This window comes from Pogoniulus pusillus, chromosome Z, assembly GCF_015220805.1.
Source record: "Pogoniulus pusillus isolate bPogPus1 chromosome Z, bPogPus1.pri, whole genome shotgun sequence".
Classification (NCBI taxonomy): Eukaryota; Metazoa; Chordata; class Aves; order Piciformes; family Lybiidae; genus Pogoniulus; species Pogoniulus pusillus.
Window position 1 is genome coordinate 56,636,780 of NC_087309.1, and position 21,900 is coordinate 56,658,679.

Genomic DNA, 21,900 nt, shown 5'->3' on the forward strand with positions numbered 1-21,900 from the left:
TCTCAACTACGTGTTTGTATCTCATCATGATTTTGCAAAGCTCTGAGGCACAAGAACTGTATTTGTAGCTAATGAAATTACATGAATCCAAACAATGAACATAGAAAAATGCTTATGTGAACTTGGATTTACAGAGCCAGGCATTTCTTTGATGGCGATTCAGTTTGATATTATCAGAGGAAACTGCCTTTGAAACTTACTGTTTTCTTGCAGTTTCAGTGTCTCTTAAGTAGCTAAAGTAGTATGTTTTGCAATATTTTATGTCAAATTGTCACCTACATGTCATGGAGGGGATTTCTCTATTCCTCCCCTGTTAGGGGGAGGTGAGAAATTAATTTGAGGCGGTTTTGACTTTTTATAAAATTATTTATTAAAATTAATATTTACAAATTTACACCACCCCCAACCACTATGAAATCAGATTCGTTTGCAAGTTTATGAAAATAGCTGTGGGATATATTTACAGGGATTGATTATTAAGTGGAAATATCAAATTATTAACAATTATTGACAGAGAGAAATATTTTCTTAGGCTTAATGCCTCTTAACAATTCTAGTGTTAGCCCAGCAAGGGCTGAAACTGTGTGTACTCTTTAGATAGAGATGACTTATATTACAAAGGAGTGGAAGCTTACTTATGTGTGCTGTTCTTAAGTATTAATGATTAATCACCCTCCCGGGATTCTATCTCAGCGTGTGCCCAGTATTGGGGACTTGGTGAATGGGAGTCTGTCCCGGCTTGCAAGGGATGATAAAGTTTCCAAGTCTCTGGGGTAACAGTATTTCTCTAACCTTCTCTCCTGGGATGATCTCTGCCTCAGTGCTGTGGCTTCTGGATGCTGTGCGTGTCCAGGGATGATCAGCTGGCAGGAATTTCCCAATGCAGGAGAAGGATTTGTCCGTGCAGCTTCTGACACGGTCTGGCAGCTAGCAGGCTGCATTTGCAGGTTTGCAGACCATCTGGAAAGGGATCTGCTGGCTCTGGATCTTTCCAGAGTTACAGGATAACTGGCAAGCAATATCTATGCCGGGCAAGCAGGGTCTATGCCGTGCTGCAAGGAGACGAGCTCTGTAGATAAATCAAGATAGCTCTAGGCTTAGGCAGGGGGTTCGTGGCTCCCCATATATGTATGGTGCAGGCATGAATGTGCTCTGCTTCTCAAAGGATTCGCAGGTAGCTTGACTGCGCCCTGAGATCAGTGCATGAGGTCTGAGCCTCTGTAATGCTTGCAAGTGAGTAAGGCCTGATCCTTTGTCTAGGCCATGCAAGCAGGTCAGTGCAGCAGGGTGCTGCTGTAGATCAGAGCTGAGTCTAAATGCTCTAAGCTTCTGAACGGTTTGAACCTCTGGACCGTCTGACCACGTGGTGCTGCTGTGCACCCCTCTTTATATGCTCTGGGGCCGAGATTCGTGGCTCATTGCACATCTAACATGACCAATCAGGCTGGCCGTAAGCCAAACCTTGCCCCAGTAGGCAGTAGAGACATGCCTGGACCTCCCAATAGGAGATTACCTGGGCAGACCCCGGGGTACATGGTCTGGGCGTGTGTGTGATACATGATTTGTTTGCTGCCTCGTGGGTCCTGGCAGAAAAACATGTCCGGGCATGTAGAGGCATGGAAAAGCCTCAGTTTTGGGGCTGCTGCCCCTCCACCACACTACAAGCATGCACTTGGATCCATGATAAAGCACCTTTGTATTTTACTAAACAATAGATTCTGCTTGATGCCCATTATTGGCAAAAGAGAAGAGCATTGCCAAATTTATGCTAGTGGACAAAAATTAGCCATAAATCAATCTCTCAAAACAATTAAAAAAAGAATAATACTAAATAAGTCATCTGCATGGCTCCTGAACCTGTGACTGTATTCATACAAACTGCCTCGATTGAGAACAAATGCCTCATTAATCTTAAATGCTTCTGCTAAAGAAAGCTAGTGGAGTCAGGAAGAATAATGACTGGCATTACAGAGAATGTAGCATTCTACACAGTGTGCAAGGATGTGGTCACCTAGCAGCTGTAGTACCTAAATCTAAGTATCTTTATTATTTAGAGGACAAAAGTATTTGGAACAGGAGAGAATTACAAAGAATAAGGAGAAAAGAAATAGGTAAATGTGCTTGAGTGTTTTACTTTGTGTTAAGCTAGTTGTTCATAAGGCTACTGAGGAAGCTGCATGGCTTTGTACACATTAGTTTAATCCTTCATAGTATTACAGAAAAAAATAGCACTTAATTTGGTCAGTTGGCACTGATTTTGAGAACAGCCTCTATGCTGAATGGCAAGTGTTAAATGGATTAACAAATTTTCTTTACTGTAGATGAGCATTTTCATGCTGTATATTCTACTATTGATACACAGCCTTCTGGTTTGTTTGTGTTTTTGTGGTTAGAATAGCCTAGTATATCAATTAAAGGCATTGTTTTTGTCTTTATTCCCCAACGCATCAGAAAAGTGGGATATAAGAGCTGTTTACATCCCAGTTCAGAAACTGCCCATTTGGACCACACTGAAAATAATGATTTTGAACAATCTTTTTATAGTGGTACCCTTGTCACGGATTCGGTGTCAGCATTTCCACTATAAGCTCCTTGTTTCAGAGCCTTCTAACCACTAAAATTACTATATGCATGCTGGCTTACATTATCTTAATTTTCAGACTGACTTTACTACTAAGCTTTAAAAGCATTTGGATGTTGTTAATGAAAAGGAATGATTTGCATTGCAGGAAAAGTTAAACCCATAAGTTTTGTGTGTTTCTTTTTCTGTTTTCCTTTAGCAAAATAAGTCTAGTCTGAGTATTTATTCGTTTAAAAAACAGATACATTCATTCTGTTGCTGGTTGCCTGGGAGAAGAGACCAACCCCCACTTGGCTACAATGTCCCTTCAGGTAGTTACAGACAGCAATGAGGTCACCCCTGAGCCTCCTCTTCTCCAGGCTAAACAACCCCAGCTCCCTCAGCCTCTCCTCCTAGGGTTTGTGTTCCAGGCCCCTCACCAGCTTTGTTGCCCTTCTCTGGACACGCTCCAGCACCTCAACATCTCTCTTGACTTGAGGAGCCCAGAACTGGACACAGGACTCAAGGTGTGGCCTGACCAGTGCTGAGTACAGGGGAAGAATAACCTCCCTTGTCCTACTGGCCACACTGTTCCTGATGCAGGCCAGGATGCCATTGGCTCTCTTGGCCACCTGGGCACACTGCTGCCTCATCTTCAGCCTACTATCTACCAGTACCCCCAGGTCCCTTTCTTCCCGGCTGCTCTCCAGCCACTCTGTCCCCAGCCTGTAGCACTGCTTGGGGTTGTTGTGGCCAAAGTGTGTGTTTGCCAAGTGTTGAGCCTTAGTGTTATCATCTGACAGCAGTTTTCTCAGTCTCACTATATTTTGCAGGAATAATTGTAATTTTTTTATTTTGTGACTAACTTCAATGTGACTTCCCTTCAAAGGGGAAGCTGACTGTAATCTTGCTAGTTTGAATGCTTGGGAACTGTCTGTCTCTGCTGTAAACACTTTGTAAAACTGACTCACCAAGAATCACTCTTGCAGAAAGTATTTAATATTCAGTCATGTATCATTTTTTTGGTTCAGATAGGCACATTGCAACTTGAAAGAACACATAACCCCCACCCCCCATTAAACATGGGAGTTCATTTTACTCAGGTTACCTGTAATCAATATTTTGATTCTGATTTCAGTCTCAGCCCCTGCAGTTTCAGTTCCTTCTCTGGCTGAAGAATGCTCTCCCTACTCCCATTTCCCAAAGCACTTCTCTTCCCTGTACTTTTTCAAGTCTTCTTATCCCAGCCAACTCTCTCCTACTTTTTGCATTCTTACAGATCAGACTTCTCAATAATGCTGTGTCATCGACAGCACAGCAAAGGACTACTTTGTATAGTGTTGCCTCAGCCTGACATGACCTGAGAGCTGCAATTGCAAGGAAATTTTTGGCCATCTCTGAATCAAGAACAGGATAGTCTGATTGTCTGTGCAATTAGGCTAATAAAATATGGAAATTAAGTAGCTGATAATTTGCACACTTGAAATTCCCAGATGTCTTGAATGGATTGGAATGTGAAAATAAAATGTTTATGCATAGCACAAATGTGGCCACCTTCAATCTTCAAGAACCTGCTTAAAACTTGCAGCCACCTACTACGTATTAAATAAATGCTAACCTGTGGTAGCTTTCTTCATGGAATTATTCAATCAGTGTGAATTTTAAGCATCTACAAAATGCTTAAATCACTGGTAACACTTTATTCTTTTGAACAGAGTAGTGTTTGTCTGTAACAATTTCTTTAAAAAGCACCCCAAATCTAGAGTGCTCAATAAAACTGTAATATTGTTGAGGCAGATGATAGTGGAAGTTTGACAGTATTTATATACAAATGAGCATTGTGAGTTATAAGATTAGTATCCAGCAAAGTGAATCCTTGTACTGGACAACTCTCAGTTTGGAATTAAATTACCTCAGAAGTATTTTCTAAGTATAAATTATCCTCTTGGTGTGGAAAGATTAAAATCTTTGTTACTGGACCAATGCTGAAAAAAATTACATTCTCAAATATGTTAAGAGAAACACTGATACTTTTCAGTTTACATAAATATAGGCATAAATAATCTGGAAAGTGACAGCAGTGCATTATCCAAATGCACATCTGTGTTAGTACTAGTAGAAAATGTGACCTTGGGCATTACAAAGTCATTGAGAGAGAAGATGGAAGGCTAAGGATATTTATTTTTCAGTTCAAAGGTTTCTCTCTAAAAATCCCACCAGGGTGGCTTGAAGAAAACTAGAGATGTTTATCAGTCTTTGCTGTACAATTTATATCTGTTTGACTTGGCTGTGGCAGAGTTTAAGATTAGATGTCTATTTTAATTAGCTACTTTTAAATGAGGCTAGTAAACCAGTATTCTTGTGACACAACTTTGTAGCAGTTGACTTTTAAAATGAAAAGCTGTTGTAGCCTCTTATTAGAAATACTAAGGGAAAAAACTCTAACCTAGCCACTTTTCATAGATTTTTAAGTACTTTTAAACACCAGGCAAAGTCAGTAGACAGGGGGAAAATGGAGGCTGAAGCAAGAAAGTGTGTGTGTGTGATGGATGAACGAATATATTGTTAACTGGATGTCAACACTTGCAGTGCTTCAAACCACTATTCAAGATGTTTACTTGAAACGATTGAGTCATAGAATCATAGAATCAAGCATGTTGGAAGAGACCTCCAAGATCATCCAGTCCAACCTAGCACCCAGCCCTATCCAGTCAACTAGACCATAGCACTAAGTGCCTCATCCAGGCTTTTCTTGAACATCTCCAGGGATGGTGCCTCCACCACCTCTCTGGGCAGCCCATTCCAATGGCAAATCACTCTCTATGGTATCACTGCTAAGTAAAGCTGTGATAATAAGGTTATCACAATAATTTAATAATATTATATGATTTTGAAGTTGGGCAAATGCATTCTGTTTGTTTTTCAAAATCACAAACCTTGTAAGCACATGAATATTAAACATGTATATTGCATTGTGTAGATAGCATTTGCAAGCAACAGGGTTGTCTTAATGTTTAGGTATCTTTTCTTTCAAGATTTTAAAATATTTTCTCAAGCATTTTAATGTGTTTTGTAAAACTTTGAAATGACAGATAACCCACAGCAGGTTACACAGAATATTAAGACCAACTGCCATGGTCTAACCTTGAGCTCTGTGGTAAAGGGTTGGACTTGATGATCTGTGAGGTCTCTTCCAACCCTGATGATACTGTGATACTGTGATACTGTGAATTGAACCAAAGCCCATTGTAGTCTGTTACACTGTCTCTAGCAGAACCAGAAACAAGTACTTGGGGAAGAATATAAGTCTTGAGCAAGCTGTCCTTAATGCTTTCTCAGTCTCCTAAAATATGAAAATGAGAAGCTGGCAGTATCTTTCTACTTACTAAGTAAAAGCTAACCTTCATTGAATCTTTCTTTCCTGAACTTAGGCAGCTTCTTTTTCAGCCAGAGTAACTGGCAAACAGCACATCCTCTGTGAAGAATGTTTTCCTTTGTTCTGAATCTTCTGCTGTTTTCTGTTGATAGCAACAACTTAGTTACTGTATTGGAGTACTTAGTCAAGCCCTTTCCAAATCCCTCATGATTTTACTAGAATCTTTCAAACACCATACTGTTTTCTCTTTTGTGGCCTGACTAGTCATAGGTTGCTTTGTTATTCCCTTGTGCAGGAGCTGTTGCAGATGATTTTAGCTGAATACAAGCTTTTCTCTCTCTCTCTTTCTTTCTTTCTTTCTTTCTTTCTTTCTTTCTTTCTTTCTTTCTTTCTTTCTTTCTTTCTTTCTTTCTTTCTTTCTTTCTTTCTTTCTTTCTTTCTTTCTTTCTTTCTTTCTTTCTTTCTTTCTTTCTTTCTTTCTCTCTTTCTCTCTTTCTTTCTCTCTCTCTTTCTCTCTCTCTTTCTTTCTCTCTTTCTCTCTTTCTCTCATTCTTTCTTTCTCTCTTTCTCTCTTTCTTTCTTTCTTTCTTTCTTTCTTTCTTTCTTTCTTTCTTTCTTTCTTTCTTTCTTTCTAAACAAAACCAAGAGGCCTGTGAAGTAAAGTTAATCACAGATGAATGAGATCTTGGTAAACTATTGAGATATTCTGGAATACAGAATATAATTAAATAAAGAAACATCCAAGATACTGAAGCTAGAATACAGACCAAGGAATAGGGAGCAATTATTCAAGCTACTGCCATAGAATTCCTGAAGGATACAGTGTATGATACTAGCAACACTTCACTGCAGTCCAGAGGTAAACATTGTATGAATACATCTCTCTAGATGTGAGTTGAACGATCTATCAACTAAACATGCTTTGCCTGACATCACTGAGAATTTGCTCTCATTGCATTTCAGGGGAGAATACATTACCACAGACAAAAACAGTAGGTGAAAAAGGGATGATTGTTTAACTGACTGTAGATGGAAAATTGCAAAAAAGAAAGAAACAATCTAGTTTTCATGTTCATGTTGCATGAAGTAAAACCAAAAAGGCTTAAGCTACATCAGGGAATGTTCTGGTTAGCTATTATAAATAACTTCATAATGGCAGAGATTTCAAGAAGCTGGAAGAGATTGTTAGGTTGATCATGGAGACTACGTTTTATGAGGAAGTTGTTGAAATTGTGTCAAAGTTAATTGATAGTGACATGTATTTTATTTTATCTTGTCTTCTTCCACTGATAAAAGATATATATTTCATTTAACTGGATAAATGCAGTTCATTGGAGATGCCATTGTAATTTAGAGGGTCTTTGAGGGAAGGTCAAACAGCACCTTCACAAGAAAGCAGACCATGTGGAGCATATTCATAGTTATCTGTAAGAATAACCATTGTATAACTTGCTACGTAGCCCTTTGCTGTGGCTTGTGTGAACTCTGCTACACCTTGCTATGTCAGGCAGCTTCCTGTCTGATATAGAATGCTGTTTCTGATGAAAAAGTATGCAAACCAGATGCGTGAAAACTGCTTTTTGTAAGCATTGCAGTCAATATGACTCAATTTTGGCAGAGTGTAAAAAATACTCAAAGGCCACCAAATGCATTAATGTTAAAATATTTATGCATGTGAATAGGCTTCTTTTTTGTGTGGTACTTATCCATGCAACAATAATTAATATGCAGCTATACTTGAGTAGTAGCATATCATTTAAAAAATTGTGATCCATCTTTTGGATGTATGTATCAAAGGAAAAAAAGGTTAATTCACATTAATTAACTTCCAGCATTAGGTGGATATTCTAGCAGTGAGAGAGACAGAGAAATGAAAATAAACCAGATCAGGAATGCTGGATACAAAATTTGCTTTCATTCTATGCAGAGTTTGGGTTTTAGTCCCAAAACTATAGCTATGGTCTGTATTGTTATTAAAAAAATGCATCATCTCCACTAAAAAGGTAAATGATGAAGAGAACATTCGCATGCTGAAGCTTGTGAGTTTTATAGAGACATCTTACTTTATACAGATACTAGAAGAGAGACTTTTATTTTGGAGTTCTAGAATGTTATGGAGATTTTTTTTTTTTTAAGCAGATGAGCAATTTTAAATGGTGTAAGATTTAATTTAGATAAGTGTAAAATAATATGCTTAGGAAATGGTTATTTAATGCAAATACAAATGACAAAATTACTTGTTTAAAGGATTTGCAAAGTAATTGTGAATCAGATTGGGTATGTTCTAAGGTGATGCTCTATAATGAAGTCTGTTCTTACCCTTATTTTTGCACACAGCCTGAGAGCAGGCACATACAGATGCACAAACTCTCTCTTTTGCAGTATGAATGTGGGTAATAGTTGCTAACGTACATGTGATTTCACTGCCATTCGTGGCAGATATCACATATTAGGAATATTAGCATTTCTAAATATCAGGCCCACCGTGTTTTCATTGCTTGCAGAATGTTGAAATTGAGCACGAATTAAAATCCAAGTGACACGGATATAGGACAACGTATTGCAGTGCAGGCATGACTTACAAAAGGTGTTCAATGAGCTTTAAGCCTCTGGTCCTTTCTACCCAAGTTTGCTATGAACACTGGTGAAATTTTCTAGTTTTTATGGGCCTGGGTTGTTACAGAGTGTACTCAGTAGACAGTGAACAACTGTTATTCACTGTGAATGTCTGCTTATTTAAGATTTTTATAGGTATTTTTGCAGAAGGGATTGAATTCAGATTCCTGTAGGCCCTACAGAGGGGAACCTTTTCTAGCTGGATATGTGCAGCCACTTTCTTTTCTTTGGGCTGCCTTTCCCTCCCCGCCCACTTTTTTTTCCACTTTAAAAAATACAATTTAGTATTATTATTTTTTAACCTAGAGTGAAAGCTCTGCAGTTAGTAGGTAGGGATTATGACTTTTGTCTCCTGCAGTGTCTAATTTTCAATTCTTTATTTTTACAATTCTCAAGAGACAGTAAATGTTCAAAAGAAATTTGTTAGCAGCATCTTATGTAAAGTTTCTTCTTAGGCTACTTTAACTTAATTTATTTGTGGAACTTCTTTAAGGCCTGTAGTTGCATTAAAGTTACACAGCTCATGATCAAAGTTCTCTTTAAAAGTGAGAAATACTTATTAGAATCAGGAAAAGGTCATCATTATTTGAGTAATGAATTGCAAAGTAAGATGGCTTAAGAACATCAAAGCTTGTAAAGCAGGAGCAAAACTCTGTTTATTTTGCAAAACAGAGCAGCAGTCAGTTAAAGAATTTTAATAGCAAACATGGAAAAAAGCTTCCCTTAAAAAGAAAAAAGGCAAGGGATACACAGATGGGTGATTCATCAGACTTTTACTTTTGAAAGTGAGAGAGTGAAGCATTTCCATTGCAAAGATTTCCACTGAATCAGATTCGTGCTCTCTTTCCCTCTCTGTGCAAGTTATTCTGTCTCTGCATTGTAAACTTCATCCTCCTTGCAGAACTGCAAATGAGTAGGGGATCAGACCATCAAGAGGTCCTGCATAAGTTCTTTTTTAGGAGTTTGTAGTATTTGGTCTTTCTGAATGTCTGTTCCATTTAAAATGTTCTTTTTAGTGCTACTTGACTTATTCCCAGGTGGTCATGGAAATGTGTGCCTATCTAAAATTATTTGGAAGAGAATGACATGTAGGGAGGAAAGGGATGATTATGTACAATGGTTGAAAAACATAGAATCATAGAATATCAGGGGCTGGAAGTGACCTTGAAAGATCATCTGGTCCAGACCCCTGACAGAGCAGAATCACACAGAGCAGATCACACTGGAATGCAGCCAGATGGTTCTTGAATATCTCCAGAGAGAGAGACTCCACAACCTCCCTGGGCAGCTGCTTCCAGTGCTCTGTCACCCTCACAGTGAAAAAATTCTTCCTCAGGTTCACATGGAACCTCTTATGCCTCAGCTTCCACCCATTGCCCCTTGTCCTGTCACTGGGCATCACCGAGAAGAGGCTGGCTCCATCCTCCTGCACTCACCCCTTACATACTTATAAATATGAATGAGGTCACTCCTTAGTCGTCTCCTCTCCAAGCTAAAAAGCCCCAGCTCCCTCAGTCTCTCCTCATAAGGAAGAGGTTCAACTTCCTTAATCATTTTTGTGGCTCTGCACTGGACTCTCTCAAGCAGTTCCCTGTCCTTCTTGAGCTGGGGGCCCCAGAACTGGACACAGTACTCCAGATGAGGCCTCACCAGGGCAGAGTAGAAGGGAAGGAGAACCTCCCTTGGCCTACTAACCATATCCCTTCTAATCCACCCCAGAATGGCACTGGCCTTCCCTGCCACAAGAGCACACTGCTGGCTTACAACCATCCTTCCATTCAGCAAGACTCCCAAGTCCTTCTCCCTTCACTGCTCTTCAGCCGGTCAGTCCCCAGCCTACACTGATACGTGGGATTGTTCTTTCCCAGGTGCATGGGAAAGAACAGTCACTGTCCCTGGAGGTCTTCAAGAAAAGGCTGGATGAGGCACTTAGTGCCATGGTCTAGTTGACTGGCTAGGGCTGGGGGATAGGTTGGACTGGATGATCTTGGAGGTCTCTTCCAACCTGGTTGATTCTATGATTCTATGATTCTATTCTATGGCTCCACATTTGTCCCTGTTGAACTTCATTAAATTTCTCCCTGCCCAGCAATCCAGCCTGTCTAAGTCTCTCTGAAGGAGTAATGATTTGAAGTTAAAATAGAGGTGGTATGTGAGACTGAATTTGGCATGTGAATCTAGAATGGCATGAGGTTTGTTGGCCTGTTTTCTCTTTGACAGAGAAGTGGAAGAATAAACTGTATTGCAGGTTTCTGGCATTTCACTTTACCTTCACAAGTGGAGAGAAAAGGGGAAAATAACCTTCCCTGCCTTTCCCTCACTCTCACCATCATCTTCCCTGCCTCTCTGCCTTCTTTCCCCCTTTACTGCCTGTCCTGCTCCATCTCTTCCTCTTTCTTCAGTTCTCCCTTCCGCTAGCTCTAGCTACAGCCAGTCCACCCCCCAGTAAGATTCTGGCTTGTGCTGCACTTGACAGACGAGCATGTTTCCTAAAATGCTACAAGAGAACCTCATAAAGGTGCAGCTAATTGAATAGAAATATTGATTCTAGAAGGAGCAGTTTTATTTACTCTCCAACAGCCACATGGAGAAATCCTACACAATTTTGCCTTTCACTATTTGAGCTGTTCCCTCCACTGAAGAGGCTACCAAAATTTACAAACATTGTAAGTGGAAGCTCTCAGTGATGCAACAGCAGTCTCCTTGTGTTCCTTTTTTCTTTCTTACATGCTGAAGCTACTTGTTCCTGCTCTTTCCCCTTTCAGTACCTTAAGCCTTAGGATTTCCTGATTTTAGTAACCAGTGTTTACTATTATGAGAGGAACTGTGGTCTGGAATGTGTTAGCTTCCATCCAAAGGCTCTTGTGGGTAAAGGAGTGGACCTCACTTTTCTTCTTCACAACTCTGCAGTTACACTGAATAGTTAAAAGTGTTCTCTGTAAGATAAGGGGTTAATTGTTCTTCATGGGTTTGGTAGTTAAGGCTTAAAGTTATGTGCTTAAATTGCAAAGATTCCATTGTTAGAAGGAAGTATTTTTTAGGTAGGAAAGGCCTTTCTCACAGGAAATGTAATGAAGACATAATATGATGAAATAGTTAGGGTTTTGGCAGACAGTCCTTTATTATTGGAGGGGTTTAGATGCGATCAGGCTTGAGTATTACATTACAATTCTTTGAGGCTTGCTTTTGGCTTTTGTCTGTTATTTCCCCTGCAAGGGCTACTTAAATATAGAGGTCTGGGGAGGCAGGCTTTCAGATCTGAGTATAGATATACAGGCACAGAATCTATTAATTTAATTTTGTGCATTTGCTTCTTTGTGGAGACCTGAAAAATGGAGACAGGGAGGAAAATTACTATGGAAACACTTTCTCACCTGTTCCTGTGAAGGAACAAGGGAGAAAAAGGGAAAGAATACATTCAGGAAAGGAGGAGGCTGAAAGGAAAGAGAGAGAGAATCAGAGAGGAGGACTGGAAAGTAGGAACGCATGTGTATCTGTTCAAAGGCACAGCTTCAAATAGAGGTAGGAAAAACTCTGGCATATTATTTGGAAACATCTGAAACAGACTATGCTGAGGGCCCACGGAGCAGATGGCTTTGTACTGAAGATCAAGGTAGTGAAGCTGTGCGGCATCAGAGGAAACATTCTTTTTGTTTTGAGAGGGCCCAAAACAGGTAACTTGACCCATATTATGTAGGTATATAAATGTGAGAACTGTTGGGAACAAGCAGGGTTTCATACTTGACTTGGGTCAATGGCTTGTGAATCAGTTTCTTGGTTACTTCTATTCAACTAATTTTGTATCATTTTACTTTGTTTTACTTCAGTAATCTCTGGCAATGTCAGCCTTTCTGTGGCAGTCTTGACTAAATGCCTTTTGATTTAATATTGCATTCAAAGTTGTTCTGTCACTTTTCTTATGAGTAATACTTAAAAATTATTTTTCTTCAGCTCATTTGAGTCTCTCTTTTTGTTACTGTATTCTTGAACTTTCCCTGTAAGGAATGTGATGCTTGTAAGTGGCAGTTTGTAGTACAGTAACTAATTATGTTAGCAATTTGCATATCCTTAAGATCAACTGAATAGAACCGATTTGTAACCAGTCAATTAAGCTTATTTCTTTTCTACACCAATTTTGTTTTTAGGACTGTTGTCTCTGCAATTTGAGAGGTGGTGCATTAAAGCAAACTGCTGACAAGAGGTAAGTGCTTTGCACTTGTGTGTGCTTCTTTCAAGCTTTATTCACAATCCATTCACATCCACAAAGCATTCGTAAAACGAATCACTTGACGGTATCCCTTTAAGCTGAATTGTTGCCTAATTAAAATTGCCTCTGTTGAAATGTGCTACTGGCATTTTGTAAAATAGTTGTATGTAAAATGTAAACTGTAGAATGTGCATTCATTTTAGTATTTGCACACACTTACACGGTCGAAATTTTATTTATTCTGCTGGCTTTTGTGTAAAGAAAGTAAATGAGAGCTCATTTGTCATTGTTTGCATGGGCAAGTCATATCAAACAGCAAAGTGTAATTTCTGCTTTGGTCCTGGAAATTTGTGAAGGAAGGATTTAATGCAGTATCTTTGAACTTCTAGAAATGGTATTTTTAATATATTAATTTGGGTAATGTGTAAGTAAATTTAGATTTTTAAATGACTTTTCAAAATACACTTTTCTTCTGCACTGTCAAGGGTGGTGTTGTTGCTGACATCATGTAATTAACAGCATTGATATTTATCTCTGTATTTGGGTGGCAGAATGCTACACCAAGTAAGCTTAGTAGAAAAATGGCAAGCGTTGCAGCTTGCTGTGTTTTTCAAACCAAATAGTGAAACAGTCTTTATGTATTATGAGTCCTGTCAGCAATATCATGTAGATCTCATTATTTAACCTCTTAAAATGAAGTGGTAAGATGTGATCTATCTGCAGCATTCTTTTCCGCTTAACGTGCAAGAATGCTTTGGTTAGATCAGTGATTTGCATTGAGTTGCATGACCCTTGTAAAATTGTCTGGCTAGGATAAGTTTTTACGTGAAACTCGGGGCAGATCTTACCTTCAGGTAGCATTAATATTTTAGCCATTTCAGTGGACATTTTGATGAACATAGGAAAATTGTCAGCTGCTTTTTGCAATTTGCTACTTACTCTTCTCATTGGCAAAATGTAATTATCACATCATTTTGGTATTTACTGCTGATACATTGCTTGTTGCATCTTTAAAAAGATGTTGTCTTTATTGTAGATCAATTAAGTTGTTCTAGAAATGTTTATTGATCTTCATAGAAAAAAAAATCAGAGAGGTTTACAGAAAGTGACTTTCTCTGCATAACTATACCTATTTTTTTTGGCTTCACATTATGTCTCTCTGTGGGTTACTGTTACAGATTTATGCAATGAGAATTCTGTAAAAGTAGTTCAGCTTGCGTTGAGCTATTTCTTTAACTCCTTGCAGTGGCTACAAAATGTTGAGTCTTTGATCTGTCGGTGTTACCTGCCATTCCAATCTTTTGAGAGTTTTCAGAAGAATACGTCCCAATTACGTCTTTTTCCTCCAGAAAGTGTAAAATCAAAACTGTGCATTCTTTTCCATTCTTCTTTCCCTCTCACATACTGATTACATGTGTAATGGCTCAACCATGGAGTGGGGAGGGGAGTGGATAACAATTTACCACATAGGAGAACTGGGATTCCTTGCTTTCAATAGAACAAAGCAATTGTTTTAAATTCTGTTAAGACTTTCAACAGATGTCAGAGTGGAGAGGTTTGCTTGAAGATGTATTGAAGAGGCATTTTATTTATGGTGGTTCTGTCTCATAAAGCTTAGATGATAAGACAGTGTAGTTTTGCAGGAGATCAGGCAGCAATGGAAAGGAAAAGGATATTATTTAAAGTTAAAAAAGCAACAATCTAAAAGCAAGACTTCTTTTCTTTTAATCAGAACATAAGCAAAACTTTCCTTATAATAAAATAGCGGATCTATAAACTTTATCTGCTTTTATTTGGACTGAACTTTATAACTTTCCAATTGATTTGTCTTCTTTACATACAGCTCTTATTTCACTTTGGCCAATACAACTTTAATGTCATGTGACAGCAGTTTGTCCTTATGTGTTATATTGTACCTTTCTAGATATTCTTGTCAAAGATGAGTTATTGAAATAGCACCACTGTAGTGAAGGAGAGGTAAATTCTGTTCTGTTGCATCAAGCTCTAGCTCTTTTAGCTCTGCCCTGCATTTGCATTGATCTGTTAAGGTCTCATGTAATGCGTGTCTGTGAAGATCTACAGAAAGTGAAGTGAAGCAAGCATTCAGGGCTTACAAAAAAGAAAAAAAGAACAGATGGGATGATGAGATAAAATGTACAGTCAATGACAGATACTAAGACAAATATGAATCAAAGAATGAAACTTGTGATCTGCCCTAATAAAGATTTTTGAAGTAGTCTCAGAAGGCTACTCTTGGTTAATAAAAATGTCTTTAGCTCCTCTTTTACTTTGTATAAAATGCACTTTCAGTATATTAACTTTTTTTTTGTGATTTCATTTCTTATTTTTATATTTATGGATTGAACTAACATTTGAAGGATATACCAGTGCTTGCTGATTAATATAGAAGGCATATAGTCTTTGTGTCTGTGAACTGGTCTTGATAGAATACTTTGTTTTCTGTGTCAGTAGATGTGAGCAATCATGATCGTGTGTGTTGCCTAAAAATAGCTACTCATGTCTGAGTAATGTTAGTCCAGAATACTCTATGTGATAAATTGCACACAGACTAAGTAACATGATCTTTACACATCCACTTGTGTAGCACAACTACAAACCCCTTGCACTTAATAAATGGAATGCTAAATATGCTTAATGAAATTGCAGTAAAATCCAAGTCTGAAATTACATGTGGAAGTGTTCTAAGGTTTGTTAAATACATATCAAATAAGCTTAGGAAATCCTAATAAGGAAGTATCTAGAGATGGTTGTCTTCTGAGAGAACTCAACAGCAAGTAACAAAGCATCTTCAATGCTTGTATTTCTATGGGTTGTTTTGGTAGTGTTCTTGACTTGCCACTTTTCACAGGTGGGCACATGTAATATGTGCAATTGCCATCCCAGAAGTCAGATTTGGTAATGTCACAGAGCGTACACCGATAGACACTAGCAAAATACCTTTGCAAAGATTAACATTGGTGAGTAGTACATTCCTATATGCTTCATATATATTGCTACATAAGGTGTTCCAGTATTTGAAATGTATTAGAAGTCTGGATTTTGATGATTGTTGTCAAGTAGAGGGAAGTAAAATATGTTTAAGGTAATGAAAAACAAACAAGGTTTATCAGGGTTTTATTCTTTGACTTATAATGGAAACTTATTAACACTGCTAAAAGCTTTAATGAAAAGAAGCTTATTTTATTAAAAGAAGTTTGAATTGGGCCTCACTCAGAAGAAAAAATAACAGACTTGACCCATGTCAACTGTGGAATGTTTCCATTTTGAAACTGCATTGATGATGAAAGTGTTGAAACCCAAACTAACTGGGAGTATCACACAGTACTTGTTTGCAAAGTCTTCTTATTGTGTACTTTTGCTTTGAGGAACTAATGAAGGTAAAAGGATGGATGATCTGTTTGTTGCATGATATCTCTACCATCTTGGCATTGAAAAATGTGCACAAAATGAATCACAGATTGTATTGGATGAAAAAAACCCTGAGGGATTCTGAGGAATTTCCAAAGCTTGTGGAAAACATGAATAAAAGTGCATCAGCTATTAGGAGCTTCATCCAGTGTTACATCCAGAATAATAGCGTTATTCAAGAAGGTTGCTGTACCCATGCTGAAGATGTGCAGAAGTGCAATATAAGAACGTTTTCCTTTCCATATTATTCAAGAATTGTTTAATTTGTCACAGTGCACATCACTGTGATGTCATCTGACAGAAAGTAGCAGGACATTAAAAATCTTGGGGAAATGTTATCTTCAGTTTTCTGTGTCTGCCCTGCAATATTTCCAACATGGATCTTAGACTGCCAGGCCTTGTACTTGCTCATTTTGAACTATTGCTCTTTTAATTACATTTTAATTTAATTGATTTTTTTTGTGTGTGTGATTTATAGCTCTGTTTCTAAATGTAGAATGCAAATTTTAATGGCTTAAATTGATAGTTTTCTTCAATTTACTTCAATCCATTCAAAAAAATGTTTTTTCAAGATCTTAAACTTTTGGTCTCCATGTGTTCTTTAAAAATAGCATAAAACACATTTCTAAAGAGTGTATGAGACTTGCTTGAAAAATGTTCTTCATAATCTGAAAATAAAGCAAATAGAAACACCGAGAATTGCTTTATTACGTTAACTCATATGTCTGCTTTTCTTTTCTTTTTTTTAAACCTTAAACAGTTCACAAGTATGTATCTGATTGAAATTTGTTAATTTAGGGCCTGAAAACACAGAAGTGCTTAACTTGCCAGATGCTGAAATTATTTTTTTGGGCTGTGCATGACTTCAACTGTATAAAAGTAATAGGAGTATAGGAGTCTTTTGAAGAAGGTTTGAATTTAAAATTATTTATTATCAAAGTAGGAAGCCAAAATTTTTGAGGTTACATGATTTACAGTTCCTAGGTAATTTTTTTCCTTCAGTTCATAGAAGATTGCTTTTAGTCCTTAGTGCTTCTTTCAGTTCTTGAAGCCTCCTTCAGTATAAAATGACATTGAAGCACTACAGATCATATTAAACTGCATGTACCCTTTTGTCTCCTGTGAGTCCCTGAACATTTAGTAATACAGTACTTGCTTTCCTTAAAGCTGTTTTTGAAAGTAGAAGAGTGTGTATATTTGAGTGGAATGAATGTTGTGCTGAAGGAACTCAGCTGAATACAATAAAAACGAGAGGCAGGGTAATTTATAACAGCTGTAAATGTACTATCGCTGCAAGTAGTGAACCAGCCTTACTGTGAGGAAAGGAAGCACTATAATCTTGATTTGGCTCATTAAACCTTACTTTTCCAAGTCTTCGTTTCTGACATTGAATTTATAATGAAATAGCTAGGCTTGTATTAATTTAAGGGAAGTAGGCAGTTTGACCGTTACTGAGACTCTGTAATGATTTAATGTCAATAGACCAATAAAATGCTGCACTTTGGGTAAAAGAGCAGAGAAAAATCTGTTCTAAACCCACTGGTACTCCAGTACTCTATATGGCTTTTGGTGGCAATTAAGTTACTGTTATCTGTTGTTTTCACTCTGCTCCATTTGGTGTTGAATACCCTAGATAAACTAAGTCTCCTGAATAACGTTGTAGTGTTGTGTACTCTACAGAAGTAGATACTAGGCAAAATCAAACAGATAATTTATATTTTGTATAAAGCCCTGTATGTCAGAAACTTGCCATAAATTGTTTCTTGTTTCCTGTAACAAGAAGTTCCTACTCCTTTAAAGAGGTTACTCAAAACCCCCATGTTTATTTATGTCACATCATTCTCAAATGACATATGCTTCTTGTGTTAGTCTTCACTTCCTGACAACTGATGCTACAGAATAATAGTTGTGCTGTCATACCCACTGATCCCCTGCATTCTTTGCACCAGGAGAAACCCTGGGAATTATATTCAAAATAATTTTTTTTTCTTTAGAAATTCTTGTCCTTTCTTCTCTCCACTTGACCCCACTTCCATTCTTATCTTTCATTGTATTCCATTGTCAAATTTGGAGTAGACAGCTGATACCATCTGTCTTACTGTTAATTTTTGTAAAAGTGTTCAGACTTTGACGTTGGCTCTGGAATCTGTGAGCAACTAATTCAGGCCACTTTTCTCCTTTGCAGTGGTAGGGATTACCAGTATTGCTCCTCAGCAGCCAGTTCCAGCAACACAGCTATCCTTTTTGTTAGGTTAAGCATTTCTTTGTTCGTTATCTGCATCATTCAAAGTCAGGGAGTGTTCCTTGTATAAGGAAAGGTAAGTTTTGTAGATTTTTTTGTTGATATTGAGCCTTCATAAACAGTATTTTTTAAAAAGCTTTGGGTTTTGGCTTATCTTTATCTTAATCTTTATAATATTCTTTATGTTAAAGCATGGAATAGCTCACAAATGTGAGCTGTCTTTCTATATCATGTCTCCAGTATAAAATTTGGAATGTGTTTTGTTGATCTATTTTCTTTTTAAAATGAGTAGAAAACAATTGAAATAAATATGAAAGTATAGATTACATTCTAGGATGCTTCAATACCAGGACTAGATTTTGCAATGTAAGGAACAAATAGTTTTAGTTCTTTTAAACATTGCTTCTTCTGCCCCCAAAGTCCCCCTTCTTCCCTCCCCTCCTTTCCTGCTTCCCACCATTCATGTCTCTCTCCCTGACAGACTAAGAAACTCAAATAAGCAGAACATATACTGTTTCCAGAGATCTGTAGAAGCTGAGCTGACACTGCCCTTAATGTAGCATCTACTGAAGAGTGTCAAAGGAAAAAAAGTGTATTTTATTTGTGACAAATTAATGCCTGTGCAATCATGAATATATTGTAGGCTCTTTTTTATTGCTTAGGTAGTACATGTGCTAATTGCTGTTAAATTGTCTTAATTCATGAGAGATTTAGGGTTGCAGTCAGTGTTTTTCCTGTCAATCTTTCCATTATCAAATATTCACTATACAGAGTAAAAATCAATGTTTGAGGTATGCTTAAAGTAGAACATTTTATGCAGTTGTTTCATGTTTGCAAGCCAGTGGGTTTTTATAGAATACTATGTACACTCATGTCATTGATGGAGTCTAACTGACTTTTCATGTGAAGCAAAAGGCCTTTCAGGCAAACTCAGTGTAGAGGGTAATCCACAAAGATGCTAACCTGTAGTTTCTCCTCTTTATGTCTCTTGACTATGTTTTTTCTGAAACATGTGAATGGTAAAATGAGATTGTCCTGTTCTCTTTCATCAGAGAGTTGGGCTCGCTCTTTCTTTCTTTTCTTTCTTTCTTTTCTTTCTTTCTTTCTTTCTTTCTTTCTTTCTTTCTTTCTTTCTTTCTTTCTTTCTTTCTTTCTTTCTTTCTTTCTTTCTTTCTTTCTTTCTTTCTTTCTTTCTTTCTTTCTCTCTCTTTCTCTCTCTCTCTCTTTCTCTCTTTCTCTCTCTCTCTCTCTCTCTCTCTTTCTTTCTCTCTTTCCTTCTCTCTTTCTTTCCTTCTTTCTTTCCTTCTTTCTTTCCTTCTTTTTTCCTTCTTTCTTTCCTTCTTTCTTTCCTTCTTTCTTTCCTTCTTTTTTTCCTTCTTTCTTTCCTTCTTTCCTTCTTTCCTTCTTTCTTTCCTTCTTTCTTTCCTTCTTTTTTTCTTCTTTCTTTCCTTCTTTCTTTCCTTCTTTTTTCCTTCTTTCTTTCCTTCTTTCTTTCCTTCTTTCCTTCTTTCCTTCTCTCTCTCTCTCTTTCTCTCTCTCTTCCTCTCTTCCTCTCTTCCTCTCTTCCTCTCTTTCTCTCTCTCTTTCTTTCTTCTAATTTTTTTTTCTTTTTTATTTGAGCCAGGTCAGTGACATCCATCAGACCCTGTGAATTCCAGTAGCCATGCAAAGTAACAATTTGTGATTACCAAGCTGGAAAGCAAATATGTTGCACACAGGGTCTAAAATGAAATAGTTGGGGGCATATACTTTACCATATCACACATTTGGAAACAATATTTTACGTAAACTACAATTTGCTAGCTGCTTTGCAAACACTTATTCCAAGTGGTCTCTGTTGTAGTGGTCTCCAAATTAAGTAAACGTGACACTCATCTACCAGAAATGTCAGAAGGACCTGGGGAATTGCAGGCCAATCAATTCCCCAGCTCAGCGCTGGGGAAGGTTATGGAACAGATTACCTTGGATGTGATAACATGACACCTGGAGGACCGCCAGTGGATCAGGGCCAGTCAGCATAGGCTGAGGAAAGGCAAGTTCTGCTTGGCTAACCAGATCTTATTCTGTGACAAGGTGACTTGCCTAGTGAATGAGGGAATGGTTTTACATGTTGTCCACCTGGACTTCAGTAAAACATTTTACACTGTCTCTGACAGCACTATTCTGAGGACACTGACTGTTCATGGCTTGTATAAACGTTGATGTGTAAAAAGCTGGCTGGATGACAAAGTCCAGGGAGTGGTGGTGAATGAAGTTAAATCCAGTTGTTGACCAGTCATAAGTGGCATTCTTAATCTTTATCAGTAAGATGGATGTGAGATTGAGTGAATTCCCAGTAAGTCTGCAGATGACATCAAGTTGGTTGAAAGTGTTGAACTGCTCAAAAGTAGTAAGGCTGTACACAGGGTCCAGGCTGGATCGATGAGCTGAGGACAGCTGTATGAGATTCGACAAGGCCAAGTTCCAGGTTCTGCACTTTTTCACTATAACTGCATACAATTCTGCAGGCTTGGAGGAGTGGCTGGAAAGCTGCCTGCTGGAAAGGGACCTTTAGGGCACTGACTGACAGCTGTCTGACCCTGAGGCAGCAGTATGCCCAAGTGGCTGAGAATGCCTATAACAGAAATAGTATGACTAGCACGACTAAGAAAATGAATGTTCCTCTGTACTTGACACTGTGGATCCCTCACTACAAGAAAGATGTAGGGTTGCTGGAGTGCATCCAAAGAAAGGCAACAAAACTAGTGAAGGGTCTGGACCACAAGTCATATGAGGATTGAGAGAGGGAAGTGGAGTTGTTTATTTTAGAGAAAATGAGATTGAGAGGAAATCTTGTCATTCTGTACAACAATCTGAAAGGAGTTTGTAGTGAGGTGGAGATCAGTCTCTTGTCCCAGGTAACAAGCAACAGCATGAAAGGAAACAGCCTTATGTTGCACTATGGGAGTTTGGATTGGGTACTGGGAAAACTTTCTTCATTGAAAGAGTGGGTGTGCTTTGGAGCAGTGGGAGTTCCTCCAGTATTCAGAAACCATGTAGATGTGTTCCACAGGGACAATTTCAGTTTAACAGTTAGAGCAGATGATTGTGAAGGTCTTTTCTAAACTTAATGATTCTATATTTGTAAGTTTACCAGCAGACATATGAGAAATGTGAAAAGATACAAGTGTTGATTTAAATACTGTGTAATCACAGTGGAAATGTTAGGAGTAGATAGAGGGGAGGCAAAGTTGGTGAGAAGTGATGGTATGAAGGGGGACCATGTGAAATTTGTCTAAATCTGTAGAGCTTCAGCTGATGAGAATTTGTAACAAGTGTGTGATTTGGAGGAGAGTTTATGCCGTGAATGAACATGGTGTCAACTTTTGTGCCAACACAGTTCAACGGCATCTAACAGTTTACACAAAGCACATAAAGCTTAGATTTCTAGCTGAGTTTAGCTTTATTTTAATTTATTTTTGCCTTGTTTA

At 38.0% G+C, this 21,900-nt stretch overlaps 1 protein-coding gene across 1 annotated transcript in view; it reads left to right on the plus strand.

Moving 5' to 3' along the window:
• KDM4C (lysine demethylase 4C) overlaps window positions 1–21,900 on the plus strand; it is a 330,384-nt gene that overhangs the window by 211,450 nt on the left and 97,034 nt on the right. The window contains exons 16-17 of the mRNA XM_064176762.1: window positions 12,698–12,753; window positions 15,629–15,737. Coding sequence (XP_064032832.1) covers window positions 12,698–12,753; window positions 15,629–15,737 — 165 coding nt within the window. The remainder of the gene's footprint in view (window positions 1–12,697; window positions 12,754–15,628; window positions 15,738–21,900) is intronic.